The sequence below is a fragment of the Sycon ciliatum genome, chromosome 2 (assembly GCF_964019385.1).
Source record: "Sycon ciliatum chromosome 2, ocSycCili1.1, whole genome shotgun sequence".
NCBI classification, from domain to species: domain Eukaryota; kingdom Metazoa; phylum Porifera; class Calcarea; order Leucosolenida; family Sycettidae; genus Sycon; species Sycon ciliatum.
The window spans coordinates 50,410,224-50,433,575 of record NC_088644.1 but is presented as its reverse complement, the minus strand read 5'-3'; the positions used below and the strand labels follow the sequence as shown (position 1 = coordinate 50,433,575).

General features: G+C 48.0%; 2 protein-coding genes and 3 non-coding genes across 5 annotated transcripts; 2 read left to right on the top strand and 3 right to left on the bottom strand.

Moving 5' to 3' along the window:
* The first annotated feature begins 511 nt into the window (after positions 1-511).
* LOC135810357 (plastin-3-like) lies at positions 512-10,014 on the top strand. The gene is made up of 14 exons (XM_065323850.1): positions 512-667; positions 842-997; positions 1,591-1,699; positions 2,649-2,802; positions 3,021-3,228; positions 3,841-4,026; positions 4,640-4,714; positions 5,378-5,458; positions 6,488-6,626; positions 6,774-6,862; positions 7,537-7,729; positions 8,185-8,283; positions 8,692-8,849; positions 9,453-10,014. The coding sequence occupies exons 1-14, from the start codon at positions 617-619 to the stop codon at positions 9,603-9,605; spliced, it is 1,851 nt and encodes a 616-aa protein (XP_065179922.1). The 5' UTR covers positions 512-616; the 3' UTR covers positions 9,606-10,014.
* A 4,235-nt stretch (positions 10,015-14,249) lies between these two features.
* Positions 14,250-14,321, bottom strand: Trnat-cgu (transfer RNA threonine (anticodon CGU)). The gene has a single exon. It is a non-coding gene; the product is annotated as a tRNA-Thr (tRNA).
* Positions 14,322-15,775: 1,454 nt separating this feature from the next.
* LOC135810689 (uncharacterized) lies at positions 15,776-21,280 on the top strand. The gene has a single exon (XM_065324180.1). The coding sequence runs from the start codon at positions 15,776-15,778 to the stop codon at positions 21,278-21,280; it is 5,505 nt and encodes a 1,834-aa protein (XP_065180252.1).
* A 767-nt stretch (positions 21,281-22,047) lies between these two features.
* Positions 22,048-22,119, bottom strand: Trnat-cgu (transfer RNA threonine (anticodon CGU)). Its single transcript has one exon. It is a non-coding gene; the product is annotated as a tRNA-Thr (tRNA).
* Positions 22,120-22,759: 640 nt separating this feature from the next.
* Positions 22,760-22,831, bottom strand: Trnat-cgu (transfer RNA threonine (anticodon CGU)). The gene has a single exon. It is a non-coding gene; the product is annotated as a tRNA-Thr (tRNA).
* Positions 22,832-23,352: the final 521 nt, after the last annotated feature.

Genomic DNA, 23,352 nt, shown 5'->3' with positions numbered 1-23,352 from the left:
CTTGGCGCATGGACTGATTACATAATCATTGAACACGTACAGCCTATTATGGACTCTTGCTACTATACACAAATGATACAGGTCTTGGGCCTCTCTGTTCTCACGATCACAGGGTATGTAGATCTTTTTTTGTGACTACTGGTGTGCAAACAAAGGAGCGTACACCGTACTGCCCGTGTGTAGCTCTTACAAAATGTACAACTTTAGATCAAAAGGGAAATTGAAGTTGTTTTTGGTGGGTGCATGCATGGTCGCGGTCGAGGTAGCGCGCAATATACGAGATGTGTGCCATGGTACATGGTGTACGGGAAAGGGATGGTGATGCATCGATATTCATCCGTGCATGTTTCCAGTGTGCCTTTGCATCTCGTAGCGCAGAACTCTGGACTACTGTATGCAGAGTGCGTACAACGTGCGTACAACACCTCACATATCTCGCTACAACACCTCGCGCTGGAGTTACGCATCCCACAGACGCATGCGCCACGGAAAAGATCGTGCGGAAACAAGGAGGACACAAAGTTCTGAAACGACCACATTTGTCAACACAACTGCTTGTAGGCGAAAGCAATATCAAACTCCTTTCTTTACTTCACTACTTTCTCTGACTGGAAAAATGGGTCTTAGCTCTCAGGAACTCCAGGACGCCAAGGAAGCTTTCAGTGCGGTAAGCAGAAAGAGCCGTTTTGTATTCCCGGACAAAAAGATTTGCAATTTGGAGCGGCATTCGCACACTTCATGAATTTCATAAATCAATGGCTTCCATTACAAATGCCAAATGTTTTGGCCGCTCGCCTTCTCACAACTTCTCTTTGCCTTGGCTTTTTCTGGTTGATGGTAGATCGACATCAATGGTGATGGCAGACTCACCGCCTCAGAGATCAGCCAGCTTTTCAAGAACCTGAACGAGCCCCTACCCGGCTTCAAGGTCCGCGAAATGATCGCCGAAGTCGACACCAGCGGAAATGGAACCGTCGAGCTGAACGAATTCGTCAATGTGAGTGCAATCGAGTAATAAGCCTATTGTAAATGTGAATGTTGGGCAAGTTAATCCAAGCCAAGTCTCACCTTGTCGAATCTCCTACTTTTATCCATTCGCCGTGGCGAACGACAGTGCTTCGAGCTCGTAACAACATACCAAAGGCCCCAATGCATGCCTTGGTGGTCCGCAATCACAGCACATCAAACAGTCCACTGTTTCGTTGCAGATAGCTTTTGCTGATCCAATTTCCGCGGATTTCATTTCGATCGTGATATCACGTCAATTCTGCTTTCAACCCTAATCGATGAATAAGAATTCGAGCTAGCACAGAACAAAGTATCTACTTTGTTCCCTCGACAGCAGCTTTCCGCGGTCTTGCCATTCTCACTAGTATTCGTGCACTGACAAAATAAGCTGCGAAATTGTTTGCAGAATCACAGACTCAAATCCCATTTGGAGCCCACTCAATCCCCCCAGAGACTTCCACAGCATCCACAAACAATTCCCTCCACCCAGTCTCCCATGTGCTCCCCCATTCCCACCTGACTCCCCACACATCACTCCCCACCTTATGACAATATGTTGTGTTTTTTTCCCGCTGTTCGCAGATGTATGAGAAGGTAAAGACTACCAAGACCTCATATGGCCTGGCCGATGGCGCAAAGAACGCCAAGGTTGTCAAGGAGATCGGTGGTACCTCCGACGCCTCCGCTCACGGTGAGTTTGCCGAGTAGAAAGCGTGGGCAGTCCCTGAGCCATTGGTCAAGGCAATCAATACTGCACCCTTGCGTGCTGTGTGTGGAGCTAGATGCAGGGCAACTTGTCCTGCCTGCAGGAAGCCACTCTATGTGGCACCCTTTTGCATTGTGTCCAACTTGTCCTGCCACCAGTTTCCATCGGAACCCATACATACAGACTGGCTATCTTGTGACAGGTCTCGACTGGCTTCACGGTGCCATTCTTAGTAATGTACTTTTTTATATATTTTTTATATTTCACCATCCAATGGCAGAAGCCAAAGCAAAGGAGAGGGCGTTAGCCAGCCATGGCAAGAGAAAGAAGAAAGAAAGAACATGATCAATTTATGAGCTGTAACACCACCAAATGCGATTGCCCATCTGTATCATACGATTCTGAACTCGGAAATTGGACCTCGTGAATAAACAAGTGCCGAGTCCGAGTGTATGGAACCTCTTGTGTAGTGCTGGGGCTGCGTATCTTGTGTTTTATTCTTGTGTTTTATTCATGAGGTATGATTTGCGTGGCATGTACTATGACGCCACTTGCGCATAGCATATGCACGGCAGTTGGGGAGTGAAGCTAGCCAGCATGGCTGACATGTGACTGCAGCAATAAGCCCTTTGCACAACACCTGATTCCAGCGCAGTCGCATGCCTGAACTTATGCACCCCATACTTGCATTGCACACTGGGCTTAAAATAGGAGACAATTTGATAGCACTGCGTGGTCAGGCGAATGGTGTGCCACAACACGAGTTTTGTTTGTATCATACCGTGATCCCTGAACAAAGCTTGCTTGCACTACTCTGGGCTGGGTTTGGGCTTCACTGTGAGCGACAACAGCTACTGGTACTAGTATTCAGTGAATACTCACCGCCTGCTCGGTATGTTTGCCGCGTTTGGTTATCTGCTTGCCGCCTGTCCAGGAACCAAGCACTCTTTCTCTTCGGAGGAGACCGCATCTTTCAGTAACTGGGTCAACACGATCCTGGGCAAGGATGCTGAGCTGGCCAGCCGCCTTCCCATCAACGAGGACACCGATGACCTCTTCAAGGCCGTCCATGATGGTCTCCTGCTCTGGTAAGCTTCAGTAGGGTCTTTGAAATGCACGCATTGGCTCATACTAGGATTGTGCGATTAGTATGCAATTTGCGTGCAATTTCACCCCGCTTGTCGGCACTTCATTGCAACCTGCTTACTCGCCACGTTACGTGCATGATCGAAGTGCTATCAGGTACGCAGTTCTCCACCTGTTCTTAGTCCAAATTATTCCTCCTTTTCTTCCATGTTGCATGCAGCAAGCTGATCAACTCTTCTGTTGCTGAGACTGTCGATGAGCGTGCCATCAACAAGAAGAAGTTGAACATGTACACCATCCACGAGAACCAGACACTTGTGCTGAACTCCGCTTCCGCTATTGGTTGCAACATTATCAACATCGGAGCCCAGGACTTGATGGACGGCAAGCCCCATCTCGTCCTCGGTCTCACCTGGCAGATCATCCGTGTAAGTGCATTCGTAGGACGTGTTCCTGTGGATTTTACGCTTAGCTAGGCCTTGCATGTGCAAGTTGTCTCAGCTTGGTGATTCCCTTCACTGAGTGTGCCTTGCAATTTCCCATATTTAATTACAACTTTTCCTGGTTGGCGACTCTGGCACAAGTCCTGAAATAACAACTCCTTTCCACTTACCATCAGCCTGCCATGCCAAAGAGGCTAGTGATACTCCACATACTAGGTAACTGTTGCATGCTGAACCATGACAAATATGGACGTAATGTGTATCTTACAGCCTGTACACAGACATGAGCCGAATAAGGGTTGTTGGTGACAGAGATGTAAAATATTCAGTAAAGGTAATATTTTGCGAATGAAATGATCACAGCCCCATATGGTCGGAAGACCGGGAATCTACCAACCAGTTGCGGTCAGGGGCACTGTTTTCCATACAGGGTGTCCTCCGCCTTGTGACATGCTACAATATCCAACTGAAAATGATGTCCTATCTTGTCCTTCGAATTGCAATGAATAGAACACAATGCACAGCCATTATGAACATGCCTGTACACACATCAATTCCTAAATTATTATCTCCTCATCTTGTCCTTCCCTATTGTAGATTGGTCTGCTGTCCAAGATCTCGCTGAAGGAGAACCCCAACCTGGCTGCCCTGCTCAAAGACGGAGAGTCACTCTCCGACCTTCTCAAGCTCTCTCCCGAACAGCTGCTCATCCGCTGGGTCAACTATCAGATGGAGCAGGCAGGCTGCCCGCGCCGCATCAACAACCTGACCAAGGACATTACCGTGAGTGGCCTGTGCACCATATCTTTGCTTTCTGCAGCCAATAGTGCATGAACCCCGCCCCAAGAGTGTACAACTCCCAGATGCCCTGCTGACCCAAGGGAATTTTTGGATGCCATTTTTTATGATGCAATGCAACATTTTCACGGGGTGTCAACGCATCACACGTAGTTCCTATAGCTATTTTCTCCAGGCTTTGCCCACCACAGGTTCGGATACAGACGATAGCACGCGCTCAGTGCGCGTTGCATCATAAAAGTGCCGTCAACTTGAATGCAACATTTTCACGGGGTGTCGATGCATCACACGTAATTCCTATAGCTAGTTTCTCCAGGCTTTGCCCACCACAGGTTCGGATACGTACGATAGCATGCGCTCAGTGCGCGTTGCATCATAAAAGTGCCGTCAACTTGAAATTCTGTAGGGACCTCGCCCATAGTTGAGCTGCACGCTCTTGTGAGGTTATGTGCTCTTCGTGCTTTTCTCAACCAAACTGATTGCCTTGCTCTGTTGTCAGCACTCGCCTTGTGAAATGTGGCTTGATCAAGGTTTATGCTCTGCAATCTGCCATCTCATGTGTAGTGTTTTTGCGTTTCCGATTTGTGTTTGCTTGCAGGATTCCGAGGTCTACACTCACTTGATTTACCAGGTTGCACCCGAGGGTTCCGGAGTTACCATGGCCCCACTTAACGTGAGTTTGCTAATTATGAACTTCTGAGATTGCCATTGGGACCTTTGCCTTTCACATGATCATACTGTTGCTTTTCTTCGGGATAATCTGCTTATACGAACTTGGAAGTTGCGACTTCAGCGGTATTAGTGTTGACGTTGGTTGTTCCAACGAGGAATACTCGCTCCTGCCAAACTTGACACTTTACTGATTCACGACTGCCATCGGGCGTGTTGTAGTAGTACAGCAGTCTGCTCGGTGCACACATCCCGCTTCACTTAAGTGCAGGATGAAATGTTTGAAGTCTAAGCTCTCGGTCGAAGCATAAATCCTTTACAATAATTTTATTAAGGTAGCTCAAACCACTTTGGAGGTGAAACTTTTTTTACAGAAGAAGTGCTGTTTTCTCTGTTCTATTTTGTTCTCTAGCATGGACTGCGGAAATGATATTCCTATGGGAAATACTTGTGCATTTTGTTGAACTTATAGGGCCTCGAAGTTATCCCCCATAGGAATATTATTTCCGCAGTCCATGCATGCTACTGAACAACTTGTGAACAGAGAAAGTTGTTCATTAGCATGCATGGACTGAGTTTGTGTTGACAGGCTGGCGGCTTTGCTTTGGCTGGTGTATCTAATTTCACCCAGCCATCTTATGATTGTGCTGTTTGTTTGTGTTGACAGGCTGGCAACGACCTTTCCAAGGCCGGCTCCATGCTGGATGAGGCTGACAAGATTGACTGCAAGAACTTTGTCCGACCTGCTGTAAGTCTTCTGCTGGTCATTAAATTCGGTTATCCGTATAAGACCAATGAAAGAACAACAAGGACAATCAAGGCTTGTTTGCTGCTACTTCAAGTTTCATGCTCTCGCAATCATCAGGCAACGGTTGTTGCGAGATCATGAAACTTTAAGTAGCAGCAAACAAGCCTTGATTGTCCTTTTTGTTCTGTGTTACGTTCTGCCTCTGCGGTGTTGAGCACTGTCAGCACCCTGGGTACATCCTCCGGTATAAGACCAGTGACGTAGTTTGTACCACGAGTCCACGACCACCCCACACAGCCACCTGGGCATGGTACTCTAGTCTGGGGATGTTGAACGTTGCATGGCTGATCGCAGCCCATTCCCATGCAGTACCCATGCAATCCATACTTGGCAATGCCCAATGGGTGTATTCAGTGCAACTCAATTAGTGTGTGCTCTGATAATACATGCTCTTGATGATAAGTATGGATGCTGTCCGAAACGATGGCGTCCTGATCCATACGGAAGTACACACAGTCCATATTTGGCGCCCTCGATTTGCGCGGTCCTTGCCGCCCTGGAAGTGGGATGAATGCAGCTGAAAAAAGTACATCCATCTAATTGGAACTGGTTCAGTGCGTCGGGTTTCACCAAGCGTAACTGTATGTTGGCATCACAAGTAACTCCATTGCTTTGCACACATGTTGCTGCTACCCATGCGGGTACATCTCATCCGGGTTACAATGTACCTGTGCTTGTACTTCTGTCATATAATGGTGATAGGACAATTGCTTGGAACAAGCCCATTGCGCAAGGACGTTATTTGTACCATAAGCACCCCACGCAGCCACCTGGGCATGGTCGTCTGGGGTGTTGAACAGTGCATTCCTGATCCAAGTGTACTCGCATGCATTACTCATACCTCCAAAATTCGGCAATGCACAATGAGCTTATCTCCCACCAGTGTGCTTTGGGAATTGTGTTCCCACGCCAGTGAACATTCTGCTCACATAGCTCTGACTTCCCTATTTGCCTATTTTTTGCCTTCAGGATGTTGTAAGCGGACACCCCAAGTTGAACTTGGCCTTCGTTGCCAACTTGTTCAACACCTACCCATGCCTGGAGGCCAGGGATGATGGTCTGGGTGACATCGACCTCGGTGACATGGCTGAGACTCGTGAAGAGAAGAGTAAGTGCTCTCTCTCTTTCTCTCTCTCTCTCTGTGTCTTATATTGCATGCATATTTGGCTAATTCCTCGGTTTGCTTTTCACTGCACTGATGTTTCGACCATTATTCCCTAATTGTGCGTGTGTGTTTGCCTGTTCCTTGACACAGCTTTCAGAAACTTCATGAACAGCTTGGGTGTCAACCCCTTCGTCAACAACCTGTACGAAGACTTGCGCGATGCCATTGTTCTTCTCCAGGTACGGTAGCTCACACTCGTGCGATTGTTTACAACCCATTCTCTCCCGTTCCACTTCACTATAGCATCATAGCATCATCAGTCTCTGCGCTGGCGACGATCCCAGAGCACAACGACGTCGTTTGTGCCACCAACACCGCACACCCCCGCACCCTGGGCGCAGCGGTGTGCGATGTTGAGTGGTAAATTGCGAGCACAGCGTCCTCACACGCACGACTCATGCATCCTTGTTAGGCATTTGGGTGTATTGCTTCTTCAGTATATTCCTCAAATCAGTACATGGTGATAATTTGACGAAACACGGCGATGTCAATTTATACAACATATTGGCGGAGATGACACTTGCACAGGCTGAATGATAGTGTGCTATTTTCACTTCCCACCTCCCTGTTCTAGTACTTGTTCTCTTTGGGCTCAACTCACACCATCATTCAGCCTGTGTACGTTTCATCACAATTTTTCCGCCAATATGCCATTTAACTTGACATCGTTGTAACTTGTGCTTCGTCACATTATCACCATGTACTGATCTGAGAAGTAATGGTACGAAAGGCCTCGTGTGCTAATATGTTTTCCTCCAACTAAGTCTCTATTCAGTATATTCATTGTGATACATTTCACAGTTGCTGGTGTTGCCTGTCCAAGCATTTCTCTTTCCTGCTGCTTTTTGTTCAGATCTTGGACAAGATCAAGCCCGGTTGTGTGGAATGGAACAAGGTCAACATGCCTCCGTTCAAGGCCATGAGCGCCAACATGAAGTCCATCGAGAACTGCAACTACCTGGTTCAGCTCGCCAAGGAGATGGGCTTCTCCCTGGTTGGTATCGGCGGTACCGACATCAACTCCGGCAACAAGACTCTCACTCTTGGTGAGTTTGTCCGATGGACTCCTGCCCGGAATGTGTTCTATAGTTATACACCTGTTACACACCGGATTTATGTGCTGTACCTGTTCGATATGCTTCGGTTTTCCTGCCGGAGTGGTAAACTCAGACCTCGCTTATCCGGTCCTCTTTTATTCGGATCCATCGCCATGTGGAAGAATATTGTTACCTCGCCTATCCGGATATTTTTTTGTGGAAGCGGATGTGTGCGGTTGTGCGAGGTCGGACTCTATTCTTCTACAGCTGAAATTGTGTAACCTGGGGAATTGTGGACGTGCTCACTTTACTTTTTACACACCTGGATATAGCGAGCGGCAGTTCTGAACGTGTGCACGCTGCTATGTGCTGTGCTCGTCGTAGGCATCAGTGGCCTCGGTCTGGAGTGTGATTTCATCCTGTACTGGAAACTAACTGTGTGTGTATGTGTTTGTGCCTTGCAGCTCTTGTGTGGCAGATGTTGCGCGCATACACCATTGCCGTCCTTCAGTCTCTGTCCGGTGACGGCAAGGCCGTTTCCGACTCCGACATCGTTTCCTGGGGTGAGTGGTGCATGCTTTCTCTTAGGGTAACTGGGACAGTACAACGTTCTTGGGGTAAATTTGACAGCATTTTTGAGTATATTGACAAGATGGAAGTAAAAATTGAAACCGTTTTTCGGTGAATATCAGAAGAATTATCGTTTCCTGGGGTGAGTGGTGCATGCTTTCTCTTAGGGTAACTGGGACAGTACAACGTTCTTGGGGTAAATTTGACAGCATTTTTGAGTATATTGACAAGATGGAAGTAAAAATTGAAACCGTTTTTCGGTGAATATCAGGAGAAGAATTATCTCGAACTAATTTGCTTTTGCAGTTGTGTTCAGTGACAATCCTACCCAGAGTGGGGACCATGCACGTGTGTTTGGGCCTGAATGTGTTTGTACTACTGTGTACTTGTGCTGCGTGCAGTGAACTTGACCCTGAAGTCCAAGGACAAGACTAGCACAATCTCCAGCTTCAAGGACCAGACCATCTCCACCGCCCGTGCCATTCTCGACATTGTCGACTGCATCAAGCCTGGCGCACCCAACTTCGACCTCGTCGTCGAGAACCCCACCAGCGACGAGGTGAGTGGCGGAATGCCTGGTGCTCCTGATTTCCTCTTTGTATTGCCTGCTGTAACAATGTAGCAAGCCTGGAACATGGTACATTGATAGGCCATGTGCACAGCACACAGTATCCTGTCATGTCATCTGTACTGGTACGCATTTTTCTGGACGAAAAGGTTGCTGACCAGTGACTTGTTGCTTTGCTCATCTACTAGCAGTGCACCATTCATATCGTTCTAGTGCTGGGTTCATGCTTTTCATACACTTCATTGTGTACTCGGACTACTGTATAAGCAGAGATATTCGTCTGGAATTTAATTTCGTCTTTTTCGTCCAAGGAGCTTTTGGACTAAATTAAATGTAGGACGAATATCGATGTGTCCAGCTTTTCTGTACACTCTTATGATGCATGGACGAAATTTTCAACCGGACGAACGCCTTTTCTTTGGAGTTGAACGAAATTATTGACCGGCGAAATTTTCTGCCTCTACAGTATGCAGCCGTTGCATAGTTACCACAAGATCATGTTGGTCGAAAACTCCAGTAAATTGTAGCATTGATCTGTCGGCCCCGTTTGTTCCGAATCTTATCTTTCCCTTCTGTTGTCCTTTCCCTCTACAGGACAAGATGATGAACGCTAAGTACGCCATCTCCATGTGCCGAAAGATTGGTGCCCGCACCTACGCTCTGCCCGAGGACATCACCGAGGTCAAGCCCAAGATGGTCATGACGATCTTCGCCTGCCTCATGTCCCGCTCCTTCCAGAAGAAGTAAGACGCTTGCCGTCACCGTCGTTCCTGCCCCCATGTGGTACCTGGACATGTTTGTCTGTCCTTTAGAACTGTCTCCGGAGGACGTTGTGTGCTGTCCTGTGTCGTCGTCGTTGTCGCTATCTGCTTTCTGCTTCGCTCCCTGTCTTGTCTTCAGTCGTCTACTACAGTTTTAGCTGAGTTTCGGGTTGTTTCTCGCACTCTCTCGTCATCACCCTTTCCCAAATGCGCTGCTTTCCTTCCTCTCTTCGAACCTGTAGTGCATTTTATTTATCGCTTTCCGGGAACCTTTTTTTTGTGCTTCAAATTAACAAGTCCTCTAATCATAACTTCTCCTCATGCAAATTAATTTGTCTTCCACTTTTAAGTTGCTTGTTGCATCACCTGTGAAGGAGATGATGTTTTCTACGCTATCTGGCTTCAAGCTTTTGTCGGTGAGCTCGAGAGTGGATTTTGTCAGTGGAGTGTGGCCCTGTTCTGTCCAGGGGGTGTTTTTTTCTGATCTACAGTTTTGGGTAGACACTGCTTCTTTCGGTAAAAGTGTTCGTTTTTCTTCTCAAACGGGTAAATTCTACTTTCTTCTACCAGGAAAAATTTGATAGAAGCCAGTATAGGTTGGCAGAGGTATGGGTTTTCCAGGAAGATCAAGGAGTTTAAAGGTGTGTTCTCAAATCCTCTCGGGAAAGTTAGAGAGCTGTTCTTATATCCTCTCCGACTTTTAGCAGGCTCTCCAAGCTTCAGAGGTGGTTGAAACTTGGAGATTCCCGCGGTTTGGGATCAGCGCATGCGAACTACGACTAAAACCCACGTGTACATCATGAGTTTACGCAAACGTGCATACTATAATATAGGCGCGATCTTGAGTGATGAATAATATTATTATTCATCACTCAAGATCGCGCCTTTGGCGCTTCATTTTGCTTGACATGTGCAAAATATCTCCGAATTCTTTGAGAACCGTTCCTGAATAATCCCAGTTTCTTCGACTTTTCTTCTTCTCCTCGAAGCTAAAGAATAAGGGCATGTTCGATTGGTAAGGATCGAGATCGGGATCCAGATCTCAGATCCCTCGGATCCTTCAGATTCAACTGAACACTTTATTTTGGACCTTGACTGTTGCCATGTTGAAAATGGCGCTCACAAGGCACCCAAAAGGGTGAACGTCGTACTCATCGTGTGCGTCGTACAAAAAGTCAACAAGCTCTATCTCCATCCACGTGTGCGTACCACAATGTGTACAAAAATGATTTTTACCCGCCATATACGCACAAAGGTCACATTTGGATCCGTTGGATCCGGACAACCCTGCTCCCCGAGGAGGGTTGACCGGATCCAAATCCGAAGGATCTGGATCCGGATTCGACCAATCGAAAGGGTGCGAATCCAGTGGATCGGGATCCCGATCCTACCAATCGAACATGCCCTAAGAACGCACCCTAATATACACAATTCCCTACAGAAGAGAAACATTTCACGTACAAAGTGAATGCTATCTCTGGACATTGTACATTTCGAGTAAAATAGTTTTTCGTCGCTGTAGAGTCAAGTCACTCGAGTAGAGTTGATTGCCATAGTTGACAGCTGGGCTGTTGTAGTTTCTCCTCGTGTCGGTGCCTTGTTCTTTGCTTGTATGGCATTTCAACGACTTTTGTGGTACAATGTCGCATGAGAATTTTGAGTAAAATAAGTATATGTTATCGCATGGTTGCAAGGGCCTTATGGCATATTATTGCCTCGAGGGGCAATAATATGCCATAAGGCCCGCAGCAACCATGCGATAACAAATTTATCACATGGCCCACAGAGCAGACCATTGGGCTGCTGTTGAAATTAGCCCAAATGCCAACACATTATGACCACAATGTATATTGATGTGCTATCATTATCAAAACAGGAAAAATGAAGATATTTCTCCTACACCCTAACAAAAAGTCTGCTACAGGCCATCAGAGAGTATACAGTACTGTAAGACGGAGACAGGAAAAAAAGTGCCGGCACCGCATCGTCATAGCAATAGACATGGCAACGAGAATAAAATACAGCAGAATCATAATTTCAGTTGAAAAATTTAGTGTGCTACCACAAAGAGCTTCTTCATGTTTACACGTGTATCAGGAAGTTGTCAAATACAGTACTGCAACAAGTGCAAGTATTTGACGACTCCCTGGTGTGTAATTCTGAGGACAATAATATTATTTTTCTTCTTTTTTTTCAGCTCCAGATAGCTGTATTTTTCATTGCAAAACATTACTGAATTGTTGTGTTTGTTGTTCAAGCAAAGGTGAAGGCAGAGGACAGATCAGCCTGGTAAGAGTTTTGCGTGGCACATGAAGACCACACACAGGCAGTGACTTTGCGAGGATCTGAAAACGCACGACGCTGAATTGAATTTGTGCTATTTCAAATAATTGTTTGTGATCACAGTACCACTTCGAGCAGAACTGAATCTTATCCACAAGCTTACCGACGGTCAGGCTGCCAACATGACTGAACAAATGATCCCTGCAAGCACCACACGGCAGACGTCCGAGGCCATGTCCATTGCCGGGATGTCCATCTCCAAAAAGAATTCCATCTTCGTCTCAATGCTACACTGCGACTCGTCGTAGAGTCGTACAGGCTACAGAGTCGTCGTAGTCACGCGATCACTGAAATAAACAATTTTTTTGCGGGCAAATAAACTATTTTTTTGCGGGCAATATCGCATATTATTGCCCGCGGCGCGAAAGGTGCTGATTCGCTGGAGTACGGGCAACAATCACGTGCCATGTGATAAGAAGTATTAAATGGACAAATCGTTGGCTTCCCCATGTTCACTACGCTTCAGACGCTGTATAGTCTTGGAACTGGTGGCTGGAAGTGTGAAAAAGCCAACTGCAGTCTTCCAATAGGAAAACATAATAACAAAATGGTGCAGTATAGGATGCCTACAGTAGAGTCGAGCGCCCAAGAACGTTGTTTCCAATGGGTTAGCCTGGGACGTTCTTATTTCTCAGCAATCTGGCTGCATGCGTTCTTATAACAAATAACACGTTCTTAGAAACAATCCGTACTGGATCATATGTATCCCACAAGCTGCCAGAAAACCAACACCGTTGTTCTTAGCTAAGGGGCCGTCCAAGGTTACCAATAGTATTGTCAAAACGAAAAGTTTTCGTTTGGGGTGGGTGGGTTTGAAGGAGTTTCGTAATTATATTGACATCAATATTTTATTGGAATTCGTTTTACCTGCAGAAAAGGTAGGTGGGTGGGTGGGTGCTGAAAAATACTAAAAGTTTTCGTTTTGCAAAACTATTGGTAACCCCGGACGACCCCTAATAGGCTGTGGCGTTCTTAGAATTTCAGGCTGCACGTTCGTGGGCTCCACGTTCTTCAGCGCGCGACTCTACTGTAGGTATCTAGAAACGAACGCAGCCTACATTTATAGGCAATAGGACCACCCGCAACGTTACGTGTAACAGCCTACACACTATACCAGAAATTGTGATTAGAATTTCATGAGATTATTCTTTATTCTCCAAAACCATCAAGACGCTACGGCCGAATGCGTCTGGCGGAATTCAGCCAGACGCTTTTTGGCTGAAAGACGCTGAAAAGCGCTCGGCGGAAAAGCAGCGGGATTCGGCCGTTGCCATGGAAAAGGCGGAAATTTTTCGCGCGTCCTCGGCTGAATGGCTGAGAAGTGTGTAGTGTGACCGCGGCCTAAGAATGTGCTATAAGAACGCAGCCAGATTGCTGAAAAATAAGAATGCCCCACGTACACCACTTGGGAAGAACGTTCTTGGGCGCACGACTCTCCGGTTGGCTAACTCCGTGGACCTCCTCTACTGTAGCTGTGTCATGAGGGGAAATGAATAGGTAGTTTGTATTGCAGCCGTTTTTCGTGATCTAGGATTGATCACACCAAAATAACAACCTGCTCGGGAGAAGCGAAGGACTCCACTGACGAATGGACATGTGCAGAGTGATCGGATTCAGCGGACAATACATGAAAATACTGGCACGCTCAAGGAGGACGCTGATTGGCTGTTGTACAACGTGACATGCAACAGACCATTTTACAGAAATCAACCACTAATTACCGTGAAGTCGTGGATAAAAGCAGCGGTCTATATGTATATGACGTTTCTAAGGAATTTTTGCTTCTATACAAGACAGGTATTTCTATGTATGTCACCACTAAACCAGGCTTACGTCACGTGACGACAGTGTATTTTGAAAATCAGGCTTCTATTCCAAAGAGTTGTTCCGAGAATGGCATTTTACGACCATGGTGAAAAGCCAAAACACCTCGCCCTGCATTTTATTGAACACCAGCAGCCCTGCCGCCCTTGGATAAGGGGTGGTTGCAAAAGTGTTTTCGTCCCTGAAACAAGAATCGTTCATTTCACACCCCCCCCCCCCCGAAATGAATGCAGGTCGCACAGCATTGTGGTTGACAGGAATATGAACAGGTCGCATATTGCCCGCATAAACAAATCATACGGGGTCATGCATCCGTCAATGATCGTTAACCAGAGTTTCTAGTTGGTGGCGAGGTTGAGGAAAGTTGACCAAAAAAATCCATAGTGGCCAGTGGGCAAAGCCAAGGGGAGTTGTACACTCTATGTGCTCTTGCTACAGAGCTCGAAAATATAAAAAAATAAAAAGGCTCAAGAGGGAATTGAACCCTCGATCTTCGGTTTACGAGACCGACGCCTTACCACTTGGCCATTGAGCCATGTACAAGCTCTAAAATAGTAAAGATGCTGCCTGACTGTGTCTCATAGCTTGAAATTCTGAGCTGCAGCAAGCAAACAATTCTGAAAGCTTTGAGGCAGGAAAGAAGTCCGTAGATAAGCACCTGCCGGAAAAATACCCCTTTCATCCTTTTGACTCTGTCTGTTGAAGTCAAGTTCAGCCCGATGAACATACCGCCCGGTACAGTTCGCACATGCAGCGCCTAGCATGTACATCTACAGAAAAGATGACTTCTCCACTACACACAAGTCAGGTCCGAAACTTAGTTCGTGCCCGAAAGTTAGTACCACTAATTTCGAAAGTAAGTACGTACTTTAATAGGGGCCGGGCCGTCCGTGATCATCGATCTTTTTCACGAAAAGAAAAGTTTCGAATATGGGTGGGTGAGGTGAGGAGATTTCGGTTAAAAAAATTGATATTGATAGGAGGGGTGAAACGATTTTAAAAGGGATATTCCTTTAACGGTTAATCCAAAACTTATCGATTACTTATCGATTATTATCAATTAAGCACCACTGACGACAAAACTCACCATTTTGCATCAACTACAATCAATTTTGAAACTTCAAAGAGAACAAAAATAATGGAAACATCGACCGTCGCACAGGCACAAACTGATTCTGAAGGCTACTTGTCCAGCACAGTGAGTTCCGTGAAGCAACCGGAACGGAAGTTTGCGGGTACGAATCAGTGCGCGGTGCAGAGAAAAGAGCCGGGTGTCACCCGATCTAGAGTACATCAGGTAGATCTACCGGGTACGCGTGTAGTGTGTATCCAGAGCATGAGCAACTCGCTGTGCGTGCTGCACGCGTTGATTGACACCTCTGTGCACGCGCGCATCGACTCGTACTCTGGTACATGTGCTGCACGCAGTAGAGTCATGTAGACACACTGCACCTGCCGGATATTTCGTCGTACCGTATAGTATGTCGTACGAAAATGCTGTAGCGACTAGAAAAATCGTAATCGACTAGATTTTTTCGACTAATTAATCGACTAAACCACATAATCCTTTCACCCCTAATTGATAGCTGAACGTCAATCCATTTAACTGTCAAGTCAATAATTATATTTTTCGTTCCAGGGTGTCAGATATGTGACGAGTTGTAATTATTCCACTCCGGATTGTGATTGTTTGCGTCTTTTCGAGCATTCATATTTGCGCGTCCTTTATCCCTTTTATTTGTGGGTGCAGCCAAACGGTTTTGGCCTGGTTCTTTTCCCTTTGACTGGAGAGTCCAGTTGTTGTGTTTCCTGTCACCACATTGTGACAATGTCGTAGTAATAAATTATATTCTAATACAGTCTTCTATGGTCGTGGGTCGATCGTCTTCGGACGAATATTCTGACATATCAAACATGGTGCTTCGAGCCGTCGAGTCGTTTTGCCGCTGGTTGTAGTCGCGGACATCAATCAGTTTATAATTCGCGACAATGACAGACCCCAATGCCAGCGCTGGTCCTGTCAGCGAGGTCGCTTCGCTGAGTCGTCTGAAGCGGAAACGCGGTGGCCACCGAGCGTCCGCAACAAAGACGAACACCCTGGCATTATCAACCCTTGGAAAAATGAAATCTGAGTCATCGACACTGGCAGGGTCTGAACCCATCGTGGAACTTCAGCAATTTGTGGATACGCTGAAGGCGAAAGTTTCCATAATTGCGACACTGGACGAGCAGATTCTGGATTTGGTGGAGGAGTCTGAGATAGAGACAGAAGTGGACACAGCAGATTCGTTCTTGGCGGACATAAAGCTCGTGATCCGACAAGTGGATTATTTCTTGCAGCAGAAATCTGGTGTGGTTGTAGCCCCCAGCCCTTCTCAGCTCAGTGTCTCAGATCAGGTTCAGAGCAATACGAGTACACCACTGATCAGCACTCCGGGACAATTGTGTACAACCAGGCTCCCGAAACTGGAGTTGCCGCAATTTAGTGGTGACATTATGCAGTGGCCCACTTTCTGGGATTCCTTCTCGGCCGCAGTACACAGTCAGTCCGGCTTGGCTAAGGTGGAGAAATTCAACTATCTCCGCTCGTTGGTGCGTGGCGAGGCTGCCGAGTCGATAGGCGGGCTGGCACTGACATCCGCCAATTATGAGGAGGCAGTGGATATCTTGACAACGCGCTTCGGCAACACCAAGAGGATCGTGAGGAAGCACATGGAGCTGCTCCTACACGTGGATCCGGTACGTACAACCGATCTCCGCCGCCTGCGTCGTTTATACGATACTTTTGAGTCGAACATCCGCAGTCTCCGGTCTCTGGGCGTGAAGTCAGAGGCATACGGAGCCTTGCTCGCACCAGTGCTGATGAGCCGACTGCCTGACGAGCTCCGCCTGATTATTAGCCGTGAAGTCGAGGAGGAGAACTGGGAGTTAGACATTCTGTTGCACCATATCCATGGTGAGCTCCGCGCTCGTGAGCGTGTGCAGCTGGAGAAATTCCCGAACAAGGGTCCGGAGGAGAAAGCAGTGTCGGCATCGTTCACACATGGCAGTCCATCGGAGAGTACAGCCACTGCTTCGGCCTTGTTTACTGCAGCAACACCAGGACGGTGTGCATACTGCAATCAGGATCACACCATGAACAACTGTCACGTCATCACAGATACCGGCAGGCGGAAAGAGCTACTAAAGAGTAAGGGTCGATGCTTTAATTGCGCTAAGCCAAACCATTTATCACGTGCATGCAGTTCGAAGGCACGGTGTACATTCTGTGAGGGCAAGCACCACTCCAGCATCTGCGACTCACAGAGGGATATGAGCGGTGCCAGACAGAACCATGAGAGGCATGATGTTGCGCTCTTCTGTGGAGATAGTACGCAGGTTGTCTTGCTGCAAACTGCTAAGGCCACTATCTGTCGACCGGACAAGCCCAAGCAGTGCATCACTGCCCGTGTGATCCTTGACAGTGGCAGTCAACGGTCATTTGTTCGAGAAGACATCTGCACCCAATTGAAACTGCAGTCCAAGTGCCAAGAGACAGTGGTAGTACAACCATTTGGGTCCACAGGTGGAAGCCCCCAAGTTCGTGCCGTGGTGATGGTCTGCCTGAAGCTCAGAGATGGCCAACTCACGGTCCCAATGCTCTCCGTGCCACACATCAGCCCACCAGTCCAAACACAGTACCCTAGCAAGGCTGCTGCAGCATTTCCTCAGTTCAAAGGACTTGAACTTGCCGACGACTGTGCAGGTGATGCCACAGTTGACATCCTGATTGGCGCGGACTTCTACTGGCAAGTAGTGTCTGGCAAGGTTGTCCGTGGTGATGCCGGGCCTGTTGCGCTCAGCACTAGACTGGGATGGGTGCTCTCAGGGCCCATGCCAATGTCAGTGCTACCATCACCAGCAGCTGTGAATCTCATGCATCTTCATGTGTTAACCTGTACTACACCGAGTAACACGCCCCAGCTCACGTCGACCTTAGAGAAGTTCTGGACGTTGGAGTCGATCGGCATTCTTCCCAAGGAACTGTCCGTGTACGAGCAGTTTGAGCAGCGCATACGGTTTGCCAACACCCGCTATGTGGTCGATTTGCCGTGGAAAGAGTGCCATGCAGCTCTACCTGACAACCATCGGCTAAGTGAGCGTCGGCTGCGGTCACTGCTCGAGCGCCTCAAGAAAGAGCCATTGGTATGTACAGCGTACCAAGCAGTCTTTGCCGAGCAGCTGACTTTAGGCATCATCGAGCCTGTTGCACAGTCTGACCCTAACGCCATGGGAAAGGCTCATTATCTGCCACATCATCCCGTCGTTAGGAACGACAAGAAGACCACAAAGGTCCGGGTGGTATTCGACGCATCGGCGAAGACTTGTCAGGGGCCAAGCCTGAATGAGTGTTTGTACTCAGGTCCAGCAATGACCGAAAACATTCTGGACATTATCATCAGATTCCGGCACCATCGGGTGGCAGTAGTTGGTGATATTGAGAAGGCATTTCTCATGGTCGAGCTTGCTGAGTCCGACCGCAACGCCGTCCGGTTTCTGTGGGTGGACGACCCGTTCAGCGAATCACCACAAGTGTTGACGTACCGCTTCACGAGAGTGGTTTTCGGTCTGACATGCAGTCCCTTCTTGCTGAACGCTACGCTCCGCCATCATATCAACCTGTACGCCGATGATCCCGACTTCGTAGCCTCGTTCCTTGAGAACACCTACGTTGATGATCTGATCAACGGAGCTGATGATGATGATACGGCCTATCTGCTGTACAGCAAGATGAAGAGTCGCCTGGCAGTCGGTGGATTCAATGCAAGAAAGTTCCAGTCAAACTCAACGGCTCTCATTGCGCGTATTGATGAAAATGAACGGTCGCTACAATCGCTAACACCACCAGCAGTCGAGCAAGCAGCTGAACCTGTGTCAACAGACGACCAGTCCTACGCTAAGTCTTCACTGGGAGCTGAAGAAGCTGGGTTGTTGGATAAGGTACTTGGAATTCCCTGGGACCGTCAGCAAGATGAGCTAGTAATCAACATCAGCCAAGTTTTCCAGGAAGTAGATGATAAGCCGCTGACCAAGAGACAAGTTATTGCATTGGCGTCACAAGTCTTCGACCCTGTCGGCTTCCTCTCACCCCTCGTTCTTCCCCTGAAGAAATTCTTCCAACAGATATGCCGCATCAAGATTGCCTGGGATGAGCAGCTAACTCCATCATTGCAGGAACTGTGGTCGTCTTTACTTCAAGAGCTTCAGTCGTGCCAACCAATACGAATCCCTCGATGTTACTTTGCTGCTGTCCAGGGTGATATTCACGCCGTGGAGCTGCACGGCTTCTGTGATGCATCCGCCGATGCTTATGCTGCTGTTGTCTATCTGGCTATCCACACCGAGTCTGGGACCCATGTCCAGTTTGTCACTTCGAAGAGCAGAGTGGCTCCACTTGCATCGCAGACTATTCCTCGGCTTGAGCTGCTGTCTGCGCTCGTCCTCGCCCGTCTGATTGTCCGTGTTCGCAAGGCACTGGCACGTTACGTCTCTGTCAGTCGAATCGCATGCTGGACAGATTCCATGATCGCTCTACACTGGATCCGTGGGGACACGCGAGAGTGGAAGACCTTTGTACAGAACAGAGTGGTGGAAGTGCGATCCCTTGTACCCAGCTCAGCGTGGTCGCACTGCCCAGGAACGCTGAACCCAGCCGATCTACCCTCGCGGGGAGTCCAGCCATCCAGCTTCGACGCGAAGCTGTGGCTCAATGGTCCTCCTTGGCTGGCTGAAAAGGAGCTGGTAGCAACTGAGAGTCGGGACGATGATGTGGTGATACAAGAAGCCCATCAGGAGTTGAAGCGGCAGCCAACAACAGCCACACTTGCGACCACCACAGCCAGTCACCCCTCAATTCATCAAATCATTGACATCGAACGCTTCAGCACATTCAGTCGACTGGTCCGAGTGACAGCGTATGTCCGGAAGTTCGTCACCATCTTGCAGCTGCGTCGAACCAACACAGCATGCCAGCCTGTCATCTCTGCAGTTGATCTGAAGGAGGCAGAGGCACTGTGGATTCGTACTTGCCAAGCACAGTTAGTTGCTGATTCCAACTTTGAGAAGTTGTCACACGAGTTTGGTATCTTCGTCGACGATCAAGGTATTCGAAGATGCGGGGGGAGATTGCGCAATGCCGCCCTCACCACAGCGCAGAAACATCCAGCACTTTTGCCACGCGACCATCCAATCACGGCCATGATCGTGAGACGCTGTCATGCTGCCGTCCTGCACAGCGGTGTCAACGAGACACTCACGGAGCTCCGGTCTACCTACTGGATTGTCAGAGGCCGCCAGTTTGTGCGCACCATCGTACGTGGCTGTCAGCACTGCAAGAGGGTGAACACGAAGCCGTACGCTGCATCAACCAGTGCCCAGCTGCCTTCTGAGCGCGTAAGTGGCGAGGAGGCATTCCGGAACGTGGGTGTTGACTTTGCTGGCCCTCTGTATGTCAATGAAGGCGGCAGCAAAGTCAAGGCATATGTAGCTCTGTTCACCTGCGCTGTGAGTCGTGCTGTCCACCTGGAGCTGGTCAGTGACCTGACAACGGAAGCCTTCATGCGATGCTTTCGGCGATTTGTGGCACGTCGTGGGTTCCCGTGTTTTGTCATCAGTGACCACGGCAAGACGTTCGAGGCAGCAGCGCGTGAGCTGTGCAGTATCGCCCAATCTGCTGAATGTCAGCAGTTCTCCGCTGAACACCACATTCAGTGGCAGTTCAATGTGGAGAAGGCCCCTTGGTGGGGAGGCTTCTTCGAGCGACTTGTGCAAAGCGTCAAGCGTTGCCTCCGCAAAGTGTTGGGCAATGCATATGTGTCTGGTGAGGAGCTGGTGACGGTGCTGGCAGAGGTCGAATGTACCCTCAACTCCAGGCCATTGACCTTCCTCTCTACGGAAGAATGGACGGAGCCGTTGACGCCATCGCATCTGCTACTCGGCCGTCGACTTAGGTCCATGCCAGATGCGGAGCATATCCCACGTGCAGCCACAGCTGAAGTCGTACGAGAGCGAGCGGAGCACCTACAACAACTCATACGACATAGCTGGACTCGTTGGCGTCGTGAGTACCTGCTGGAACTAAGGAATGCCCACCGCCAACAATTCAATGCCAACGCCACACCTATTCGCGTCGGGGATGTGGTGCTCATCGAAGACGAGAACGCAAAGCGCCAACAGTGGCCTCTTGGCCTAGTAGTCGAGTTAATCCCGGGTCATGATGGCATTGCTCGTGCAGCGAAGGTCAAAACCGCAACACCGAAGAAAGGTAGCGTTACGCACCTGAAGAGGCCCATCCAGCGTCTCTACCCACTCGAAGTCTGTGCCGAGGAAGCAGTCACGGTTCCGAATCGTCAAGCACCTGAGAATGAGCCATTGCAATCCGTCAGGCCACAGCGAGCGGCGGCAGTACAAGCGGCTGCGTTGCCGATGCAGTTAAGAAACCGTGGACTAATTTGAAGTCAGAATAATTATGAGTTACCCCACAGGTCTGATTGACCACCGCTATGAGCTTATGCAGCTATCATTCAATGCTCATAATGTTCTGGACATGTAATTATTTATTGAACGTGTTGTATCGCGTTGAGTAATCTGTTAATTATAATGTTATTAGACTTGTGGTCAATCGGGGGGAGTGTCAGATATGTGACGAGTTGTAATTATTCCACTCCGGATTGTGATTGTTTGCGTCTTTTCGAGCATTCATATTTGCGCGTCCTTTATCCCTTTTATTTGTGGGTGCAGCCAAACGGTTTTGGCCTGGTTCTTTTCCCTTTGACTGGAGAGTCCAGTTGTTGTGTTTCCTGTCACCACATTGTGACAATGTCGTAGTAATAAATTATATTCTAATACAGTCTTCTATGGTCGTGGGTCGATCGTCTTCGGACGAATATTCTGACATATCAAACACAGGGGGTGGATGGGGGCGGGTCAAAACCAACCTTTTTCGTTAGATGAAAATTATCAATAATGCCGGATTGCCCCTTATTTCCGGACTTTTACCGTAGTAGTTTTGTTGAGCACCCATGTTAACATTAGTTGTTTTTTGTCATCCAGTAACGTCAAGAGTACATAACCCGAGAGTGTGCAACTCGACTATGGGTGCGCACTGTACCCGGATTATCAGACGTATCCTGAACCTGTGGTGGACAACGTGTGGTGGATAACGCCCCTTTTGATCTGGTACAAATGAGTGTAAAAAATTAAAAACAAAAAAAAAACAAAAAAGGCTCAAGAGGGAATTGAACCCTCGATCTTCGGTTTACGAGACCGACGCCTTACCACTTGGCCATTGAGCCCCGGTGTGATGAGATGCAGACAGAAGCACTCAGTTCAAGATCAAACACAAACCACAGTTTCCAGAATACCCTTTTAGCTTCCTAGTATCGTGAAACAGATCCACACTAAAACTGTGCTTACACGAGAGCTTTCCATTCTTCCAACATGTGAGAAAACGCGCATTGTTTCACGAGGAGGGCAACACTGATTGCTTCAAGTAATTACCACCGTTTCCTTATGTCGGTCTCAAAAGAAGAACCCACACAACACAGTGAACTACCGACTGCACTGCATACACATGAACTAGGCACAGAAATCAGCGGCAGAGCGGAGCAGGTACGAATCTACCCGTAGTTCTGTCGAGCACTCATGCCACCAGTTGTCATCCAGTAATCAGCTGGCTTAGTTTCTCTCCACCTCTATCCTTATTACATCCCTCCCCAATTTCATTAATTACTGCTTTCTATCTGCATTCGCCACCTTTTCATTGGGCAAATCTGCCCGTATGGTTTGCAAATTAAAATAAACACAACAACAACCGGCATAGGAATGAGTCATGATGACTACAGCGTGCATGTCGTGTTATGATGGACTCCTGACCTTTGACCAACAAGAAGTGGCCAACCAGTGTGCAAAAAAATTAAAAATAATAATAAAAAAAGGCTCAAGAGGGAATTGAACCCTCGATCTTCGGTTTACGAGACCGACGCCTTACCACTTGGCCATTGAGCCCTGGTGTGACAGGAGCATACCGTAACACTCAGTTCAGGATCAAACACAAACCACAGTTTACAGGATTCTGTTTTTTGGCTCATTGTGCAACAGATTTGTAAAGCTGTGTTTGAATGAGCGCTTTCAACCCTGGTGGAGTTCGATCCGGGTCGAGTTTCGGCCCGCCATGAGCACAGATTGACTGGAGCGTTTACAAGATGCATCACGTTTCGACCGGGTTGACTTCAACCCTCCCACTAGGGGAGGGGCGAAATCGAGAAATCGTACTACACTGTACCCCACTTAGTTGAGTGCTTCATGCTAGGCTTGTACAGTACTGCACAGGCAAACTTCCTGCCAAAGCGGTCACGCGACAACGCAGCAATCTGCAGCACTCTGGAGTACTGTAAGACATGTTATTATAACGAGTAGCAAATTTAACGATTGTCCAAGATTCATAGGCGAATGAGACGATACGTCAACGATCTTTCGGTCTTCAGGCATATCTGCACATACCGTATTATCTCTAATATAAGCACGGT

Bases quoted from the DNA above. Each gene is read 5' to 3' on its own strand.
- LOC135810689 (XM_065324180.1), top strand. From the start codon at position 15,776: ATGACAGACCCCAATGCCAGCGCTGGTCCTGTCAGCGAGGTCGCTTCG.
- LOC135810357 (XM_065323850.1), top strand. From the start codon at position 617: ATGGGTCTTAGCTCTCAGGAACTCCAGGACGCCAAGGAAGCTTTCAGT. The intron at 2,803-3,020 runs GTAAGCTTCAGT...TGTTGCATGCAG, and splicing joins CATGATGGTCTCCTGCTCTG to CAAGCTGATCAACTCTTCTG. The intron at 8,850-9,452 runs GTGAGTGGCGGA...TTCCCTCTACAG, and splicing joins AGAACCCCACCAGCGACGAG to GACAAGATGATGAACGCTAA.